Genomic DNA, 19,948 nt, shown 5'->3' with positions numbered 1-19,948 from the left:
TATGTTTCCTTTTTAGCTCACCTAACTCTTTCAGTGCTGGAAACGAATTTTGAAGGCCTTTGCAAACAGTTTGGATCCAGATGAGACGCCACAAAACGTGGCGTCTCATCAGTATCCAAACTGTTTGCTATTCTGATAGTATTCTTTGAAAATTTATGAATAAAATGCTAATTTTAGAAATTCAGCAGACAACATTTTAGCAGACGACAAATTTCCAAAGGGCTTATCACAATGTGCTCATGGTGAGCTTTTGTTGTAATATAAACCAGAAATTGACTGAACAGAAAGTGTGTTGTTGTTTGGTTGGGTTGTATAGACTCAAGTGCAGTCAATGCTTACAGCAGGATGATTGGTGATTTTAGAAACCATATGCTGAACAGGAACAGGGCAGAGGTCGTGACAGTCTGTCTTCAGCCATTATCTCTCTGTGCAGAGCATCAGATGAATTGCCTGGGGTTGGGTTGAAACTATTTGAGCCGCGATCAAAGAAAATGGAGCTTAATTTATATGAGTAGTGTCATCACAGATTAGCCTGTGCAGTTGGCACATGCTAATCAGGGACGACACTTTCTGCATAGACTATATTTTATCAGAGGAGACTTCCTCTTTAAGTAAACTGCTGGTTGCACAGGCCCAATTTTGACAATACTCTTTGCTTAAACTGAGGATTTCGCCCAGCAATGCTCATTATATTACATGTTAAGCAGATGCAACAATGTTGTAGCCAATACTTAAATATCTTATTTATGTCTAGTTGGTAGTATTCGAGGGGGGCAGGGAGGGGGTGTGTAGAGGATATGATGTAAGTTAAAGTAGAACAAAAAATGATTAATCACGTATGCCAAGTGCATGATGTAAAGTCGGTGACCGCTTTTTTCTGCTGCATGATACAGAATCCATGTCAGACAATGAAACATTAACGCCTTACAAGACCATGTCACAATGTTGTAGACAGTGTACTTTGACAGACGGTAAAGCTTGAAAACTATGTGTTTAAATAAATTTCTTCTTAATAAAACAACCATATAGATTGTTTTTAAGTTATACCAATCCACATGTTTGCTCTATATACTATTTTGTTTTTATTTGTTGTTGTTTTTTATGTAATAAAGAATTATTATGAATAACTTTATTTTGTCCTTTGGGTGTCCTAAAATATTCCTTTTAGAACAGGATGCAAACAGAGGTGCAGAAAAAAAGTAATATTATGGCTGAAAATGTATTCATATAAACATAATCTACTGGTATCCGACTGCAGTTATGTCCTGCGACAGCCACATGTTGCAGCCTATTCAATGTCCATTTATAAACCACAAGCATGAATCACAATGGGTCTGATTTCTTGGCTGAAATAAACGTGGATGTATTTATACCATGAAAGGGAAAAAGTGCATATTTATAGGCTATTAATCGATATTGTATGCACCAGGATGAGATTGGAAAAACATACAACAGTCTAGACGGATGTAATTGACAGGCTTTGAGAAGATTATGAAGTATCACAATGACTGATCAGTATTTTGTCTGGGGGTTTAACACAGGTTTTGATGCATGTTGACATTTTGCTGACTACATCAAGTTTAACCCTTTACCACTTAGATACGTATTTTCAGCATTTGTAGTCCCTTAGAAAGTTACGTTTAATTTTAGACCTTTCTTACAGGATTCAAGTTGTTAAGGCTTCATTTCCAAACCTTATTATACTGATGAGCAGCAAACAGCCTAAAACCTGAACAGAGTTACTCGCAGGCTGTTCTGGTTTAATTCTGTTAGCACATAGACATTTTCTCTTTGCTTCTGAGTGGGAAAGGTTGAAGTCTCCTATGAGCAGATATGTAGCTCCTTGCTAGACTGTTCAAATGCGCTGGTTGGTCTTAAATTGTGCTGGCCACATATGGCATATTTGTGCCATTTTCGCACGATGTGGCAAAATCATGTGTTTCACTTATGTGCTACTGAGTATTCCTTCCAGTCAAATTCGCATTAATTACTATATCCCTTCTTGTCTTGTTTTCTTTGTTTAGATTTGGAAATGCAAGGTTTTATAGCTGATTTACATTAAACACTGAATGAGGTTATTTTGAAATAAGATATCAAACTTAGAATGAACATTATATTAGTTATTGCGCAGCACAATAAAGTTCATTTCCTGCTCCCAGTTCATTTTTGTAATATATGTCTTTTGTTTTGTGTATAAACACTTTTCCATGATTGTTTCCATAAAATTATACTATTTTTTGTCATTCTTTCTGGGTTTTTTTAACTGTGTTCATGCATGCATGGACAAAATTTATTTATATTTTGTTTTGTGTCTTTATCCAATCCAACATACAATTCTGATGTAAAATTAATTTGAATGGTGCAGTTATTTATGCAGATGTCTATTTAACTTGTATTTTGTCAAAATTAATTAATACAATGGGTAAAACATAGAAAGCATTATTGAAAGAACAGTTTTATTAAGAGAGTGATGTGTTTCTTGAACTTCACATCAAAATGTGTTAACGACACTCATGTCCTATGATCAACAAATAGTTGAATCGTGCTTAGTTCTAAGTATACTTCTGTTAATAACTGTGGTTTTAGGTATTAAATGTCTATTTTATGCTAATCTGATGTTTTTCACAAAAGCATGTTTTCATTAAAATGACATACAGTAAAACTGCGATAACTCGAGGAAGCACGGGACCAACATCGATGCTCGAGTAATCGCAAGTTTCGAGTAATCCATGGTATTATTTGTTTTCACTGTCTCCGTTGATAATGCTAAATTCTGACCGCAAACGCTTTATTTACATTTAAGACGGTGCTAGAAAAGAAAAGGCTTTGTAAAAATCGCTTTAGGTTACAGTATAATAAACAAAACAATTAAGATGATCTCAAATTCATTTAATTATTTCAACATACACACAAAACATATATATAATCAAAAATATCTCATCAATATTCACTGTACATGTAGCATAATTATTTTTAAAAAGCACACAAGGTACGTACATGCGCATGAAAAAAACACACTAAAAACAACATAATCACTACACACTTTGCATTTTATGTACATTAGTCAGACTTGTGTTGCGCAAAGTCAAGGATTGAAGATTGTCGCAACCCATAAGCTTCCCGGAACTGATGGCGGAAGACGTTTCGCGATAATTATCGATTGCTGGTAATTATTTTATTATCATTGAAACTGTGTAGCTTTGATCTGCTTCTCAAAGGATGACAATTTGCAGTGTTTCTCAAACTGCAATTACCTTCACACCTAATTGAGCGTCTTTTGTCTGCTTGATTGCGCAATTTTCACAACTAAATTATTTTTAGCACCGACAAGACGAGAAAGCATCCTCGAATAATTGCCAGTTAATTTGGTGTGCATTGCCTTTCAGGGACCGGCACACGACCTCGAGTTATCGAAAATCGCATATTTGAGTTAATCGCGGGTATTTTTATATAGACATTAAAGGAAAATGCTAGGGACTTTCTTAAATGCTCGAGTAATCGCCAGTTTTTGAGAAATCGCCAGCTCGAGTTATTGCAATTCTACTGTAGCTGTATTCATAACAGTGGCTGGAAAACAACCATTTGTCTTCCTTCTATTTTCACACATATACATTAAATTTGGGCCATGCTTTGTAAAAAAGGGGATAATTGCATGTAAGTAAACTGTCTTTTCGCCTAAACTGGTTTTTTGCTAAGAAGATGCTTTCTATTAACAAAAAATTCCATCAAAGGGGAAGGTGTTGTTCCTGATTAGCCTTTGCGGACTGCACAGGCTTATCTTGAACAACACTTTACGAACATGTATTACACTCCTTTTCACAGAGCATGGCTCATTTGTTTGGCTGTTGTCTGCTTTTTTACTTCTCTGTCAGAGACTTATAATTGAGTCCCACTCTTGGATGTTGAGACATAATGCATGTGGGTAAAGTGTTGGCCCAGTTTAGCCCCTACCTGGGCAGTCTGCACAGGCTAATAAGGGGCAACACTTTCTGCTCAAACTGGATTTCGAAGAGTCTTCCTTTTAAAGAAAAGCAGTGTCAGTCAGACATTGCCCTATTGGGAAAAGTACCAGTACACAACCAATTGGGGAAAATAAGTGCGAAAAAAACTGAAAATTCACGTCATGAAATCATCAGATATGGAATTATGGGTCTTTTAAATTGCTTGGAATCAATTTCACTAACCAATTCAAATATTCATTTACATGCATTTGGCTTGGAATGTTCACTGGCAGTGCTTATTTTATATGTTCACTTTCAGATAATCCACTTTTGGAACAAAATTGACAAAGTGTTCCTTCCTTTTTGGAATTTTTCAGACTGAAATGGAGAATTTTGTAGATTTTCCTTAATTGGGAAAGTACCTTTTCATGTACTTTTACAACGTAAATTTCAGGATTTTGACCAGGTTATCGATGTCAACCTCGATACAAAATATATTTCAATGACTTTATGTAAAGTTTATTTCTGGCTATACAATTTATATGCAAAACAACGATCTATTCCGTGAACGGGGATTTTAATTTAGGTATTAAAAAATTATTGTTGATATTCTTCTCTCTTTCATGCATTATTATTGCAATTCTGACTTTTATAAAGTCCCTATGCTTTGAAAAGAATAAAAATTTCCAGATAAGAGAAAAGTGTTCTTAATTTGTATCAAATTTAAGACAAACACTACAAAAGCATATTATTTTGTCTGTATGGGTTATTCTTTAGTCCGAAACACTTAAACATCTTAATTGTGTGAGAACATTGAATGATCACTTGTGACTTTTAACATAGAGTACAACACTATGCATAGAGATGTTGGTCAACATTACAAACAAATTCAAGTGAATATTGTGAGACAGCTTGCACCTTGCTGCAAAGGTTTTGCCCTTGAAGTTTTAAGTGTGTTTCCAGGGGCGTAGCTGGGCTGATTTTCAGTGTACGCAAATGGCATGCTAGCTAGGAGGGTCCGAGGGCATGCTCCCCCTGATTTTTTTTTTATCTCTACGAAGCCGTATGTGCATTCTAGAGAGGTTTCAGACAATATTATAATGCAAAATATGGCGTGATAAACTCGGATATGATACCATTTATCTTCGATTTTAAAACATGTGATTTTCCTACAAGATTTTTATTCCAGAATTATGTCGGGGTATGTCATTTAATGAATGTCTAAATAAAACCAAGATATGGTGTGGTATTAAATAGGACATAACACTTTTGGATGAAAGTAACTTAATTTTAAATTTGTACTGTTAAAACACAAATAAAAGAGACATAATAAAGCAAAATATCCATCTTTTAGATAGCAACTATGTATATTTACTCGATTGCTTTTGTCACTTACATCTCGTCTTGTATTCTCTGTCTATAGCAAAATACTTTTAAAAACAATACAAGTAAACTGTGTACATTCTAATTAATGCAAGGTCTCCTGTATTACATGTATTACATTACACACGAAATAAAAGAGCCAAACGGCGCTCCTTTCGTCTAGCAAATACGTCAACCACCTCTTCCAGATCGATCTCTCACTCTCGGTGTATATTCAACTAGGCAAGACCGGACATGCGTTCCGTTCCCATGGTGCTACTGAGGTATGTCTTCACCCGTCTCATTGTAGAAAAAGACCACTCTGCTGTTGCTGTCAATACTGACATGCAGAGCAGAACGAGAAGACATCTTCGAACATTGGGGTAGGAGTTTTCCGTTGCGGGGGTAAGCGCCGACTCGAGGGTTTTGAATGACTCGGGAGGTCAAATCTGCCACTTCACCTTCCACCTTCTACACTCCCTGGCAAATGTTACATTGTCAACCATAAGGTCCAGCTGGAACTCGGTGAAAATCTCTTCAACATTATCGTCTGTTAATTCGCTCACCTTTAATATAAAATCAAAGCGCTGTAGGCTCTGAAGGCCTGGAGCTAGATTCAGTGTCCTTGAGAAGAAGTATTATCAGAATTTCTCCCTTTGTCCGAATTTATACGGATTGACTCTAGCGTTTGAGTGCAGAAGCTCAGAGACTGTAAGAAAAGACAATATTTGGGAATATACTACAATGTACAAAGATGGTGAAGGCAGAGCTCCAGATAATTTTTTCAACGGAGGGGTATTTCACTCATTAAAATTTTAATTGATGAGTAAAAATGGAAATCCGATAATTTTAAGGACTATTGATGATCAAACGATCCGAATTAATAATAAATTGTACATGTAGTGTTAACTCGCTATAACAAGCAGTAGTGTACACAATAAAGCAATCACTTTTGTTTTATTTAACAGTTTTTTCTGTTTTGTTGTCCTTGGCTTATAAGCTGCCATTAATCTCTTTTTCCGTCTTGATTTGGCAAGCCACAGTTTAGAAAACACTGTACAGCCACGATCAAAATCTTCAAAGCTTGACTCACAAAACTTGTTTATTATATGTGTATTTCGGCTGCCTTTTAAAAAGTGCTTGAAGGAAAAAGGTTTTTCCATAGTGCCACACAAGAGATGAACTGATAGCAAAAATTATATGCTTAAAGTTGGGTGAATTGGTTTTTGTCGAATGTGATGTAAAATGTTTCCACCATAAGCGTATATCGATTCTCAACAATGCAGCGGGGAGCCCGTTGTGTTGACATCGGTCTTTATCTTGGGCCAAAATGAAATGATGCCGTTCTGACTGAGGAGTAAATTAGGTCGGGAACCACATTCTATACATAAATGGTGATGTCACTACGTTTTTACCGGTGTGGGCACAATGACGGGAACCAGTCATGTTTACGTGAATTTATATGCATGTATGAACGGCTAATACGCATTGAAATTGCACATGGTGCGTAATCCGAATTGAGCCAGGAGTTTTTTTACTCAATAAAATTTTAAGTCATGCGTATTTTCTTTTTTTCCATGCGTATATTTACGCAAATACGCATCTTATCTTATCTGGCCCTCTGGGTGAAGGATGACATGATACTGGTGGCGAGATTCAACCAGTGCGCCTTGCAGTGAGTGTATACAGCTCTCGCGACGATGGCTTGGATGCGAGCCTGGACCCCCTTCTGCTTCCCGGATATGTTCGACGCACCATCATAACCTTGACCGCGCATTTTCTGAATGTTTACTCCAAGAGCTTGAAGGTTCTTGAGGAAGTTTGCCGGAGGTAGACATGCACTCGGCAAACCCAACGAACTCCTCCCGGAGACATGCTTTCTCTGCATCGAAAAATCTAAGGCAGAGAGCCATTTGCTTCATATTGGCAGCATCAGTCAGGCTTCGTCCGCAATAATTTCGAAGCAGAACGACTGTACTGGATGTTGGCTGGTCTGATTTTCCGTCTAAAAGATCTCTGTACGGGTTGACATCAAATTAGCAGCCATTCTTAAAATCGCCCGCTTCGTAAGCAATCCATTCGGATACATAGTAGAAAACAACGATAAAGCGCAGTCGATAATAATGTTGTGTATTAAAAGAAACGTGACCTCGAAAATGGTAGCTAAATCATGCGTAATCTATGAATCTAAAATATGAAGTCGAAAACAAAACAAAACTTTAAGACAGTTTAAGTGTTTTTGATATGAAAAAACATCTCTTGCATAGAATTTAAATATGCCCAACCCAGGTTAGGCATCACATTTTATTGCATATTTTGATCACTTTAATTTTGTATTTTTTTCCAAAAAGCGTGCGTATTTGCGTATGCCCAGCTACCCCCCTGGTTTCAAAAATATGTTTAATTTCAAGCAACACCGGACGTAACACTTGGTTTTGAAGTTGGCACAAATAGGGTGTATTTTGTATTTAAACAGTGGATGCAACACATCTTTGATGTTGGCCTTTGCCTTTTGTCGGCTCCGGTGGTGATTTTCTTGTCTGTGTTGGTTTTTATTTGTGCGACCCAGACTCCATGTTTATTTGAGATGTAAAGCAACTTTTAATTTCTGTTGGCACAATGTTGTGTGTTATCAAGCCAATTCAATACCTCGTAGTCTGGAAGTGCCACAAAAAGATAATGAAGAAAAAATAGAAAATGAAGAATAACTCGAAAATGTCAGTGAAAAGGAGCCCCTTCTTGATATGTTTGTAGAATTTGCTATATAGTAGCATTGTATTCTTGTTGGAAGTTTTTTTCAGCTTTTCTGCCAGGAGAAGGAATCCAACTGTAATGCATAATTTGCAATTTTCAGAGACCGCTATGCTTTCCAGACTGGAAATTTCCTGTGAATCCACGCTTTGATTCAATTTTCATGTCTGGAAATGGTGAAATCAATGGGTTTGTGGTATTTTAATATGGGTAGTCCAAGTTCACTGCAGATTTTACCAATAGATACAAGACAGATGAAAGGAAATAAAGTACATTATTACTGACAATAAATATTATGATGGTCCTTTCTCTAGAGTTATAATTATCTGACTGCAGATTTAAGGCATATTTTCTCCATTGAAACCTAATCCCAGACTATAAGTTTTCTTATTTCTTTCCGTTTTTCTTATTGCTCTCAATTGTGCGATTGCTCTCAAAACAAGATACTTCTTCTGTGAAAGCAAAACAAAAGGAGCAGACATTCGACATTCAAGTGACTACAAAATGACTTAACCTCAAAAGAAAATAACTCGTAAAATACCGGTAAATGGCATTTCTACTACAAGACGCCAGGAACTGTCTATTGACATTTTAAAATGCTGTGTAATATATATATTTGTGTTCAAAGTAAAAAGTTACAAGCACTGTTGAAATGTCAAATCTATGTCCTACTAACCAGTTTAACTTTTTTTATATCTTTCAAATATTATCCCTGTTTCTGCATTGTCTTTCTTTCTTTTAATAAAAATTACTCTTTAATCATGAGGAGTTTAAACATTGAAACAAAAGGGAGACAACTCAATTTGTATATACGATTACTAACCAAATACCTCTCATTCTGCTATGGTTATTTGGAAAGTGTCAACAACTAACACTAGTACTAAGTGAACACTCAAAGAATAAAGTTCCTTTTACATGTATAGTGAATCATAGCTTCATGTACACCAGTTTGTTATTTGTGATCAGCCATAGAAAAAAAAGTATTCTGTTCAAATATTGTGGCTGAACAAACATAATTTATAAATAAGTAAAAATCTTACAATTCAATCAAATAAACATCAACCATTTGAAACACAAATGTACAAGGAAGCTCAAATAAACATCAACCAGTTGAAACACAAATGTACAAGGAAGCTCAAATAAACATCAACCAGTTGAAACACAAATGTACAAAGAAGCTCAAATAAACATCAACCAGTTGAAACACAAATGTACAAGGAAGCTGAAATAAACATCAACCAGTTGAAACACAAATGTACAAGGAAGCTCAAATAAACATCAACCAGTTGAAACACAAATGTACACGGAAGCTCAAATAAACATCAACCAGTTGAAACACAAATGTACAAGGAAGCTCAAATAAACATCAACCAGTTGAAACACAAATGTACAAGGAAGCTCAAATAAACATCAACCAGTTGAAACACAAATGTACAAGGAAGCTCAAATTAACATCAACCAGTTGAAACACAAATGTACAAGGAAGCTCATATAAACATCAACCAGTTGAAACACAAATGTACAAGGAAGCTCAAATAAACATCAACCAGTTGAAACACAAATGTACAAGGAAGCTCAAATAAACATCAACCAGTTGAAACACAAATGTACAAGGAAGCTCAAATAAACATCAACCAGTTGAAACACAAATGTACAAGGAAGCTCAAATAAACATCAACCAGTTGAAACACAAATGTACAAGGAAGCTCAAATAAACATCAACCAGTTGAAACACACATGTACAAGGAAGCTCAAATAAACATCAACCAGTTGAAACACACATGTACAAGGAAGCTCACCTGAAACACAAATGTACAAGGAAGCTCACCTGAAACACAAATGTACAAGGAAGCTCACATGAAAAACAAATGTACAAGGAAGCTCACCTGAATGAGAGAAGGAGCCATTTTTTTTTAAATCTGTCTGTGATTTTTTTTTGGAGCATACGCCTCTCGGGCCTAAAGATTTAGCCAACTCATAGAGCCAAATAAGTTTGCATAGGCACAACATTTCTTGTGGGAAATAAACAGTTTTCTTTAGGTTTTATTGTCAAGAGCAGATGGCAACAAATAAAAAACAAGATCATCAGACAGCTTTTTCATCTGAATCATTGTTCTTCATCTGAAATGAAAGTATAAATTATAACAGAAATGTTCTTTACTTTTTTGACATCGCTCTTAAATCACCAATAACTGCAAAATGAATGACAGTACTTGTGCAAGTATTTTCAACTATTATAGCATATAAATTTAATAAAATTATTTACACCTACCGTCTTAGATTCTCCAACTTGAAATTATTTTATTTGCCAGAAGTCCAACTTGGTTTCATTTTACTGTCATTGATGCACAATAATTACTGGGATTCACAATCATAAGTCATATCCATGTGTGTTATTTTTAAAACTTAATAATTTTTTTCACTTGAATACAACATTAAATGTTTTGTTATGGCTTTTTTGAAAAGTAGTTCATTCACACTGCACCACACATTAAAAGATATAAAGGTGAATGGAAATGGTGTCTTGATTTTTTTATTTTTTTAATATTCTGTTTACACTGCAACACTGATATATCGCGGATCGGTATATCGCGCTGTCCAATATATTGCGCTTTTGCTATGGCTCCCATAAATCCGACGAGCATGATCACTAAATGACATGTTTTAATCTGAGAATTCGCTTACATAAGAAAAAAACGGTTCTAGCTAGTATAACCACCCTATATTTCGCGGCTTACTATGGCACGCAGTGAAGCCTGAAAAACAGTCGATTAAGAAATAATCTATTAGTGTCATTGCAGAGGTAATAATGACAGTTTTCTTGTATATAAATCGTAAAATTTCAGTACTGGTCATGAATTTCTTTGTCCTGATAAAAAGCGCACGAAAATTGGGGTGGGTGTATTTATTTGTAAATAAACATTTTGTAGCAGGTACAACATTGAGATAATTTAATTCCCATTAAAAGTTTCGTTGTAAATTTGTTCTAAAGTACCGCGGTATCTCGCGAATTATGTGACATTGACATTTCCTCTTAATAAAATATAATTCAAACACGCTGTATCTTTACCGTTACGCTGTTTCAGTTCCTTCATTAGGACTATTTATGAGGGTAAATTCGAATCTATGCACAATTATATTTTATACAATTTTACGGCAAGAATTCTTTTAAGCTGATGATTCGAGTGATTGTAGATGAAAATAAAAAATATAATTTACATTTTGTTTTTTTATTATAAATACAGATACGTATGTAGTTAGGCCCTATGCAAATGTATTGTAGAATTGGTTTAGTAAACTGTCCGGGACGGTTTAAACTGTCCGATACGGTATTATTTATATCAGCCAATCAGAACACTCCTTACAATAATGCTTTTCTTTAGAAGTCGTAATGTAATATAGTTGTCATCTCGAGCGACGCTATTTTTCTGGGACAAAACATGATTTTAAAAATATTTAATCAATAATTGCTTCCAAAAACGCCAGAGTTAAAAATGAATATTTTAAGTACTCGAAATAAATGTATTTGCCCACAAAGTATTTCTGACATTGGTAACGAACTTCTTCTTTTACAGTCGCTGCCCTGAAACTGTCGAGTAGGTGTAAACTCGGGATATGATGTGGTCATTCTGTTCACATTTCTAGCCAGAGCATCCAATCTTGTCAGTGAAGAGTTAATCACCTCAAGGGACCTATTTGTCTCTAAAATTCTTGTAATGGAATTAAACACATCCCGACAAGTCTCTAAAAACCGATCTCTGTCCATATTCGCGTAACAATGATAAATTATCAAACAATAACTCGAGTAAACGTTTTAAAAAAGGAAATTCTCACTTTCGAAATGGCACACAAATGCGAAGTGTTACGAGTGTTCTGATTGATTGATTGACTCCTCTTAAGAACCTATGCCGTACTAAAATTTATGCCTGTAAACCGTCCGGGACAGTTAAGGAAACCGTCCCGGACAGTTTCCAGGAAACCGTCCCGGACAGTTTCCTAAACTGTCCCGGACGGTTTGTAATTCACAAAATAAATCGCCCGGTACAGTTTACAGATGCACGAGCGGTTCAAAAGTAAGAAACTGTCCGGGACAGTTTAGTAAACTGTCCGGGACAGTTTACAAACCGTCCCGGACGGTTTATAAACCGTCCCGGACAGTTTAGAATAGTTTTGGACCAGTTCGTACACCATAGGGAACTGCCATGGTTTAAGCTACCGCAACAGGGATGAACTATCTGAGGGCACAATGCAGGAATAATATGTTTCATGTTACTGTATAAGTGATACAAAACTTAAGTGCAATTAGTTTCTGTTTCAATACTGTATTATATTTTGTTTTTTGACAGTATCTATAAGTATTAACGGATCGATTATGATGTTTTCAAAGTTATTATCATACACTGATAATGTCACTTATTTTTGCACTATTTTTTATAGGTACACAGCATGTATATTATTGCATAATAAGTTGAATTATTAACATTAATTGTACAAATGAATACATTACCAGTGGTAATTATTGTTAAATATATTATTTTGGGATGTAACATAATTATGCGTAACAAAAATCAATTTTTAGTTAAACTTCAATTTTGTTTATTGAATGATTTAATGTTGGACTGACATCATTTTTTAATCGGTCTCATTAATATTCATAAATATGCAAATTATCAATTAACCTTGATCATTTCATCTGAATATCAATTACTCAAGTTTATGTTTGATGACATATTTTATACCTTAATCTTTATCGTTAGCAAATATATAATGATTTGTTTAAGAAACACATGCGTTTATTTATTTCCCGATTGTTACCATGGAAACACGTGATTTTAAGCACTTTCCCATCATTGGATTTTTGAGGACTTTTTTTCTGTTTACAAGCAATTATTATAAATAACAAAAAAGTAAGTTTCGCTTCTGTTGTAATTTGTTGCGGGTTGAGGCTAATTTTCATCTAATTTGACTGGCCTAAAGACATGGATGTGCAGAGGTTTAACTCAGCTGTGCCTGATATCCCCTGTCTGACAGGATAGTAAATGGGGAAATTGATGAGGCTATAGATATTATTGCATGATGGCCAATTTTATATCTCTCCAGCCTATGTGGAGCAATTGCTACCAAAACTGTCTGAGTGAAGGTTGTCTGTTATGTTTTTCTAAATGCTTAGTGCGGTTGAATGTAATACTACTGTATTCGCTGAAAACTTCTATATATGTGGTTTTGGTGTTCGCATTAATTCACTTTCCCGATTTTATTGACAGGTTTATAGATAATTACTCAATTGTTTGACTGCTGTCAGAAAGACGCCAATTAACTTGGTGATGAATCTCATGATGACAGCATTATGTTGTCTGATGATTTTATTTTTTTTTTAGCTCGGCTGTTTTCAGAGAAAACCTGAGGTATTGTCATAGCCAGCTCGTCGTGTCCTGTTGTGTCGGGTTCGTCGTCATATCCGCCGTCAGAGTCGTGCTAAAACCTTAACATTTTGTCAAGGTTTTGAACATTGGCTCTAAATCGAAGTGCTTCAACCTACAACTTTAAAACTTCATATGTAGCTGCACCTTGATGAGTTCTACATGCCACACCCATTTTTGGGTCACTAGGTCAAGGTCACTGAACTTTAAGAAAAATAATTAAAAAAATAAAAAATTCTGACGAGCTTTCATCTATTCAAAACTGCACCCGCAGCAGAGCGTGGCATCCGTTATGCAGTGCTCTTGTTAATTCTACTTTCTGTTTCAGAATAAAAAATGTAAAACAGTCAGGCATGTTGTCTGAAAAACATTTCGGCTAAGTCTGTGACGTCGGCTAAGTCTGTCGATTACAAAAATATTTTATTCAGCCTACAATAATTGTGACACACTGCTAGTTTGCTGTCTTACTTTCCTTATATTATACATGTATAAGGCCCTATAAATATGCTGGTAGTCCATGCATGTTGTGCAAATTTACTAGGGTGCCTAGAGTTTGTCATGTGCTTGTTTATGTTGTTTATGCATTGACGCCTTTAACTGAATCTAACACTGATTGTTAAGATTTGATTTATGTGTGCATCATTCTTAATAATATTTAGATCTAGTGTACTGATAAGCTCTCACTTGTGTGTTAGTGTGATATAATTGTTGAAAGCTGTCAACATAAAACTACATGGTGGATAGATGTCATAGAGGGGAAGACCAGTACATACAAGAAACATTGCTCTGCCCATCATATTTTAATAGTTATTATACATCAATCAGGGGTATAAACTTAAAAACTTTAAAGATTAATTCAACTGGTTATTAAGGCAACAACTAGAACAGGAGATTGTCAATAATAAGTATTTATCTGTGAAATAGGGGTATTTATAAAACATGAAAAATGTTAATACATTTGCAACTATATTTTGGCAACACTTTTTGCCTAATAATAGTGTAACTGTGAAAGGTAAAGTCAGTTAGCATGTGCCCTGATTGAGAGGTAACAGAACACCAGTTTGCACTGGGTTTGGCATGGAGTTGGTTAGCCAGATCTTGTGCATATACAAGGGTTAGAGCCTAAATGTTGTACCTTATTGTAACATTTTGATATGAGATACAGTAGTTTAACGCCCAGTGCGCGATCATTTTTAGAAATGCTATATCTGATGAACGCTGTAAACTGCACCCAACACATGATGCCGACAACACATAGCTGTTGATAGATGATTTAAATTAAGGAACGGTAATAGAAAAACAAAATTGGGGGTAAAAAACAGTTTGGCTGTCAATTGAGAAGTCTGAAAAGTTTGTCAATATTTTAATCAGCCACATCTCCAGTGTCGATGGGTAGACTGGTGCAGGTTTTGCAGCAGACACTGTAGATTAACTTGATAACCAGGCTGCCCATGCATTAATCATAGCATACATTACTTCATTTGGTGTGCAAATTGTGAAATCTGCTTTATTTAACTTTTTGGTTAGAAATTGTGGCTGATTTCACCTTTATTCCCATGTGCTGCCTGTAAGAGTTGCACTGCTGTGAAATGATTTCAACATCTTCACAGTCTCCCAAACATGAAAATGTGTGTGTCACAGACAGGCCTTAAATTGTGTGTGATTAGTGTTGTCCAAGATAAGCCTGGGCAGTCCAATGCTCAGACAAACTCTTGGAAAGTTCTCATGTGGCCAACTTAGGTCCTTATTCCCTCTTGTTAACAAATTGTTCAGCTAGGTCCTTTTGATGGTTTAGTGATTTATATGTAACTGGAAAACACATTTTTTTAAACAATTTTCTAAATGAAAATGTTATATTTTACACATTTCTGTCTAATATGCATTTCCTGTAACCTACGTTATGTCTGCCTTCTGTCTGCTCGCTCTGTATGACAATTTTTGCGGACAAAAGCCAGTGTGTCAACATAATGGAACAGGAATGCAAAATGTGAGAAGACATTTCAGTGTGCTGCAGCCTCAGACAGGCTTTTCAGTCTTTGATGCTTCCATGAAGTGTTTCTGTGTGTTTCTCTCCTTGGATTGTCTGGTCATGAAAATAAAAAGCAAATCAAAAGAGACACCCTGGGAGACATTAACCCATTTATGCCTAGCGTCTTGAAAAAAGGCCTTGGTAAACAGCGTATACCCAGATGAGACACCACATGATGCGGCGTCTCATCTGGGTCTACGCTGTTTGCTTAAAGGAATTTCTGTAAGAAATATTCTGAATATAGAAATAAATATATTAGACACCCCAAATTTTGGAAATAAATTGATCAAATTTTGAAGGATGGGAAAGTCCACTAGGCATAAATGGGTTAATTTAAGTCCCTTGCAGTAGTATGTTTAACAATATTTGTGCTGGGTACTTCTTTAACAATATAAAACATGAAAAGGATATTACTTGCGCTTGACAGTTATCATGAGAACATTTGCTTCTTAGTTTTAAAACAGATTACCAGGAAAATCTGAATTGGCCTTGCCGTTTTTCAAAACCATGTTTTATGTAAGTGGTCTTGAGTGCTCTGGCATTACTGGCCAGTGAAACCATGTCCAATAAAAGGTGACAAGTTAATGGTGAATGTAGATTTTGGCTGCATTACTTGTTATTCACTTAATTGAGGCAAACTTTTGTAACTATTAGCAGCAAATTATGTGTCTGCAGTAAGATGCCATTGACTGACAAAGGGTTTAAGTCAATCAGAATTTCTCTAAATTATCATATGATATATTTGCATTTTGTTGAACTGAATTGTGTTGTACTTTTGCGCCTTCCTGTTGTTTTGTATGATGTCTTAAAGTAGACCCCTTCATGACAGCATACTAGATTTGTTCTATGTCCTCTCTTATTTGTAAGTCAGATTGTACTGACTTATGTTTGAAATGAAAGTGAGCCACCCTGGGAAAATGGGGCTTACTGTAAGTGCGTAAAGTGCAGAATGCACAGGCTAATCAGGGACAGCACTTTTTGCCTAGAATGGATTTTCGTTAAAAAGAGACATTCTTTAAAAGATAAATTCCTTCACAGAAGAAGTTTTGTCATGATGAGCATGTGGGCACTGCACAGGCTAATCTGAGACAACTCTTATAAGCATAAATCCCTGCTTTCCCCGAGTTGGGCTGATATCAATAATTCCACAATCACCTCAAATGCCTCATGTCTTTGGCCAAGATGTCACACTGCCACTGATATGCTTAGCCTATGTTCTGGTTGCAGGTGTAGTGATATAAAGCTGATCCCTCTATGTTCTGGTTGCAGGTGTAGTGATGTACAGCTGATCCCTCTATGTTCTAGTTGCAGGTGTGAGTGATTTGCTGCTGATCCCTCTATGTTCTGGTTGCAGGTGTGAGTGATTTTCAGCTGATTCCTCTATGTTCTGGTTGCAGGTGTGATTGATGTGCAGCTGATCCCTCTATGTTCTGGTTGCAGGTGTGAGTGATTTGAAGCTGATCCCTCTGTGTTCTGGTTGCAGGTGTGAGTGATGTAGAGCTGATCCCTCTGTGTTCTGGTTGTAGGTGTGAGTGATGTACAGCTGATCCCTCTATGTTCTGGTTGCAGGTGTGAGTGATTTGAAGCTGATCCCGCTGTGTTCTGGTTGCAGGTGTGAGTGATGTAGAGCTGATCCCTCTATGTTATGGTTGCAGGTGTGAGTGATGTACAGCTGATACCTCTATTTTCTTGTTGCAGGTGTGAGTGATTTGCAGCTGATCCCTCTATGTTCTGGTTGCAGGTGTGAGTGATTTGCAGCTGATCCCTCTATGTTCTGGTTGCAGGTGTGAGTGATGTGCAGCAGATCACTCTATGTTCTGGTTGCAGGTGTGAGTGATTTGAAGCTGATCCCTCTGTGTTCTGGGTGCAGGTGTGAGTGATGTGCAGCAGATCCCTCTATGTTCTGGTTGCAGGTGTGAGTGATTAGAAGCTGATCCCTCTGTGTTCTGGGTGCAGGTGTGAGTGATGTAGAGCTGATCCCTCTATGTTATGGTTGCAGGTGTGAGTGATGTACAGCTGATCCCTCTATGTTCTGGTTGCAGGTGTGAGTGATTTGCAGCTGATCCCTTTATGTTCTGGTTGCAGGTGTGAGTGATTTGCAGCTGATCCCTCTATGTTCTGGTTGCAGGTGTGAGTGATGTGCAGCTGATCCCTCTGTGTTCTGGTTGCAGGTGTGCGTGTTTTGAAGCTGATCCCTCTGTGTTCTGGTTTCAGGTGTGAGTGATGTACAGCTGATCCCTCTATGTTCTGGTTGTAGGTGTGAGTGTTTTGAAGCTGATCCCTCTGTGTTCTGGTTTCAGGTGTGAGTGATGTACAGCTGATCCCTCTATGTTATGGTTGCAGGTGTGAGTGATTAGAAGCTGATCCCTCTGTGTTCTGGTTGCAGGTGTGAGTGATGTGGAGCTGATCCCTCTATGTTCTGGTTGCAGGTGTGAGTGATGTACAGCTGATCCAGCCCCTTGTGATCCTCCTCAGTCTGGTTTTAATGCCCGGCCTGCTCCTCCTCCTTTGCGTGGTCAGCCCCTGCCCGCTGGCTTCACGAATGTGGCCGCGGCGTCGCCAGAGCAACAGAGAAAGAACATTAGAACATAGTCACCTGCAGCCTGAGCGCAAGTCTTCTGAGGTAGGTACACTTGTGCATAACTCAAAAAGTATTCCTGAAAGAGTGATTACACTGAACACAAATCAAAGCCAGCCTATCATCTGCGTATCTATATTTTGGGTTAGATGTTTTGTACATTAAAGATGACCCTTTTTTCTACAAAAAAATCTATTTTAAGCTTGTGGCATTTTGCTTAAAAAGTATTTCTGCTTAGGATGGCAGAAACTTTCATCATATTATACACCATGTTGGGTGCGTCCATGTTTTTCCATGCAGGTTTTTTTACAAAACTTGAGTTATGGCCGTTTTATATAAACAAAATAAATTTGATGACTTGTGTCGCCTTTTGCTCAAAAAGTATTGTTGCTAAATCTTTGCAAACATTTTAACCAGCATGTGAAATGCCCACATGCATATAGGTTTGGCATACATGCCATAATTTTTTAGGTCCAAAGCAGGACATTCCATAAAAAATTGTCGGGACATTTGACCCAAAAGCGGGACACCTAAAACGATTTATCATTCCACCTTTACTGTAGTCAGTATAGTACTAACAAATACTCTTGATACTTTTATTCAAGACATAAAACATCTGATATGAAGCATGGAATCTAAAACATAACAATAACAGTTTTATAAAATAAGACAATAGCAAACAACGAGGATAATATTCATCTTTTTAGAGTACAAAATCTAGAACATTATGACAACAATACTCATTATATTAATTTCAATGGCAAACATTAACGCAGGGGAGGCTATCCAGTACACTGAAAGTACGGGTTACAGTAAACTATCTACCGAACAGTTACATCAGTTACACACGGAATGCGCGGCCGTACACATTTCAGAGGTAGGTTTTTGGTGGAAGCAAACCGTCTTTGCGTTCATTTTAACTCTCAACAACGCCTCAACCGTTTTTACACCAACAAAAACAAAAGGGCAAAAGAAGTCTATGGATGCTTTACTCGAATTATTTTTATGTCCCCCACTATAGTAGTGGGGGACATATTGTTTTTGCCCTGTCTGTCTGTCTGTTGGTCTGTCTGTTGGTCTGTTTGCGCCAATTTTAACATTTTGCAATAACTTTTGCTATATTGAAGATAGCAACTTCATATTTGGCATGCATGTGTATCTCATGGAGCTGCACATTTTGAGTGGTGAAAGGTCAAGGTCGTCCTTCAAGGTCAGAGGTCAAATATATGTGGCCAAAATCACTCATTTTATGAATACTTTTTTAATATTGAAGATAGCAACTTGATATTTGGCATGCATGTGTATCTCATGAAGCTGCACATTTTGAGTGGTGAAAGGTCAAGGTCATCCTTCAAGGTCAGAGGTCAAATATATGTGGCCCAAATCGCTTATTTTATTAATACTTTTGCAATATTGAAGATAGCAACTTGATATTTGGCATGCATGTGCATCTCATGGAGCTGCACATTTTGAGTGGTGAAAGGTCAAGGTCATCCTTCAAGGTCAGAGGTCAAATATATGTGGCCCAAATCACTTATTTTATTAATTCTTTTGCAATATTGAAGATAGCAACTTGATATTTGGCATGCATGTGTATCTCATGGAGCTGCACATTTTGAGTGGTGAAAGGTCAAGGTCATCCTTCAAATGGTCAATGTCATCCTACAAGGTCAAACATCATATAGGGGGACATTGTGTTTCACAAACACATCTTGTTCTCTAATGTTAATAATCATATTTTGTTTTCTTCTTATATACACAGATTAAACTGAATTGTAAATTGTCAGGCGCTGTATTGGGGTAGTGTCAAACTGTCATGAATAACAACACGTTGTTTTTATTACAATAACACAAGACCAGATGGGTA

The 19,948-nt window shown here is 36.6% G+C and overlaps 1 protein-coding gene and 1 long non-coding RNA gene across 8 annotated transcripts in view; both read left to right on the top strand.

Annotated features, from left to right (window-relative positions):
• The window catches only part of LOC127844276 (uncharacterized), a 276,480-nt gene that overhangs the window by 214,116 nt on the left and 42,416 nt on the right, over positions 1-19,948 (top strand). For all 7 annotated transcript variants that reach the window (XM_052374368.1, XM_052374367.1, XM_052374369.1 and 4 more), the window contains one exon: positions 17,933-18,126. In XM_052374368.1, coding sequence (XP_052230328.1) covers positions 17,933-18,126 — 194 coding nt within the window. The remainder of the gene's footprint in view (positions 1-17,932; positions 18,127-19,948) is intronic.
• On the top strand, positions 17,179-17,908 carry LOC127844287 (uncharacterized). Its single transcript, XR_008032664.1, has 3 exons — positions 17,179-17,287; positions 17,374-17,502; positions 17,804-17,908. It is a non-coding gene; the product is annotated as an uncharacterized LOC127844287 (long non-coding RNA).

This window comes from Dreissena polymorpha, chromosome 9, assembly GCF_020536995.1.
Source record: "Dreissena polymorpha isolate Duluth1 chromosome 9, UMN_Dpol_1.0, whole genome shotgun sequence".
In the NCBI taxonomy this organism is placed as follows: domain Eukaryota; kingdom Metazoa; phylum Mollusca; class Bivalvia; order Myida; family Dreissenidae; genus Dreissena; species Dreissena polymorpha.
Note: the sequence above shows the minus strand (reverse complement) of the source record. Positions and strands in the feature narration are given on the sequence as shown.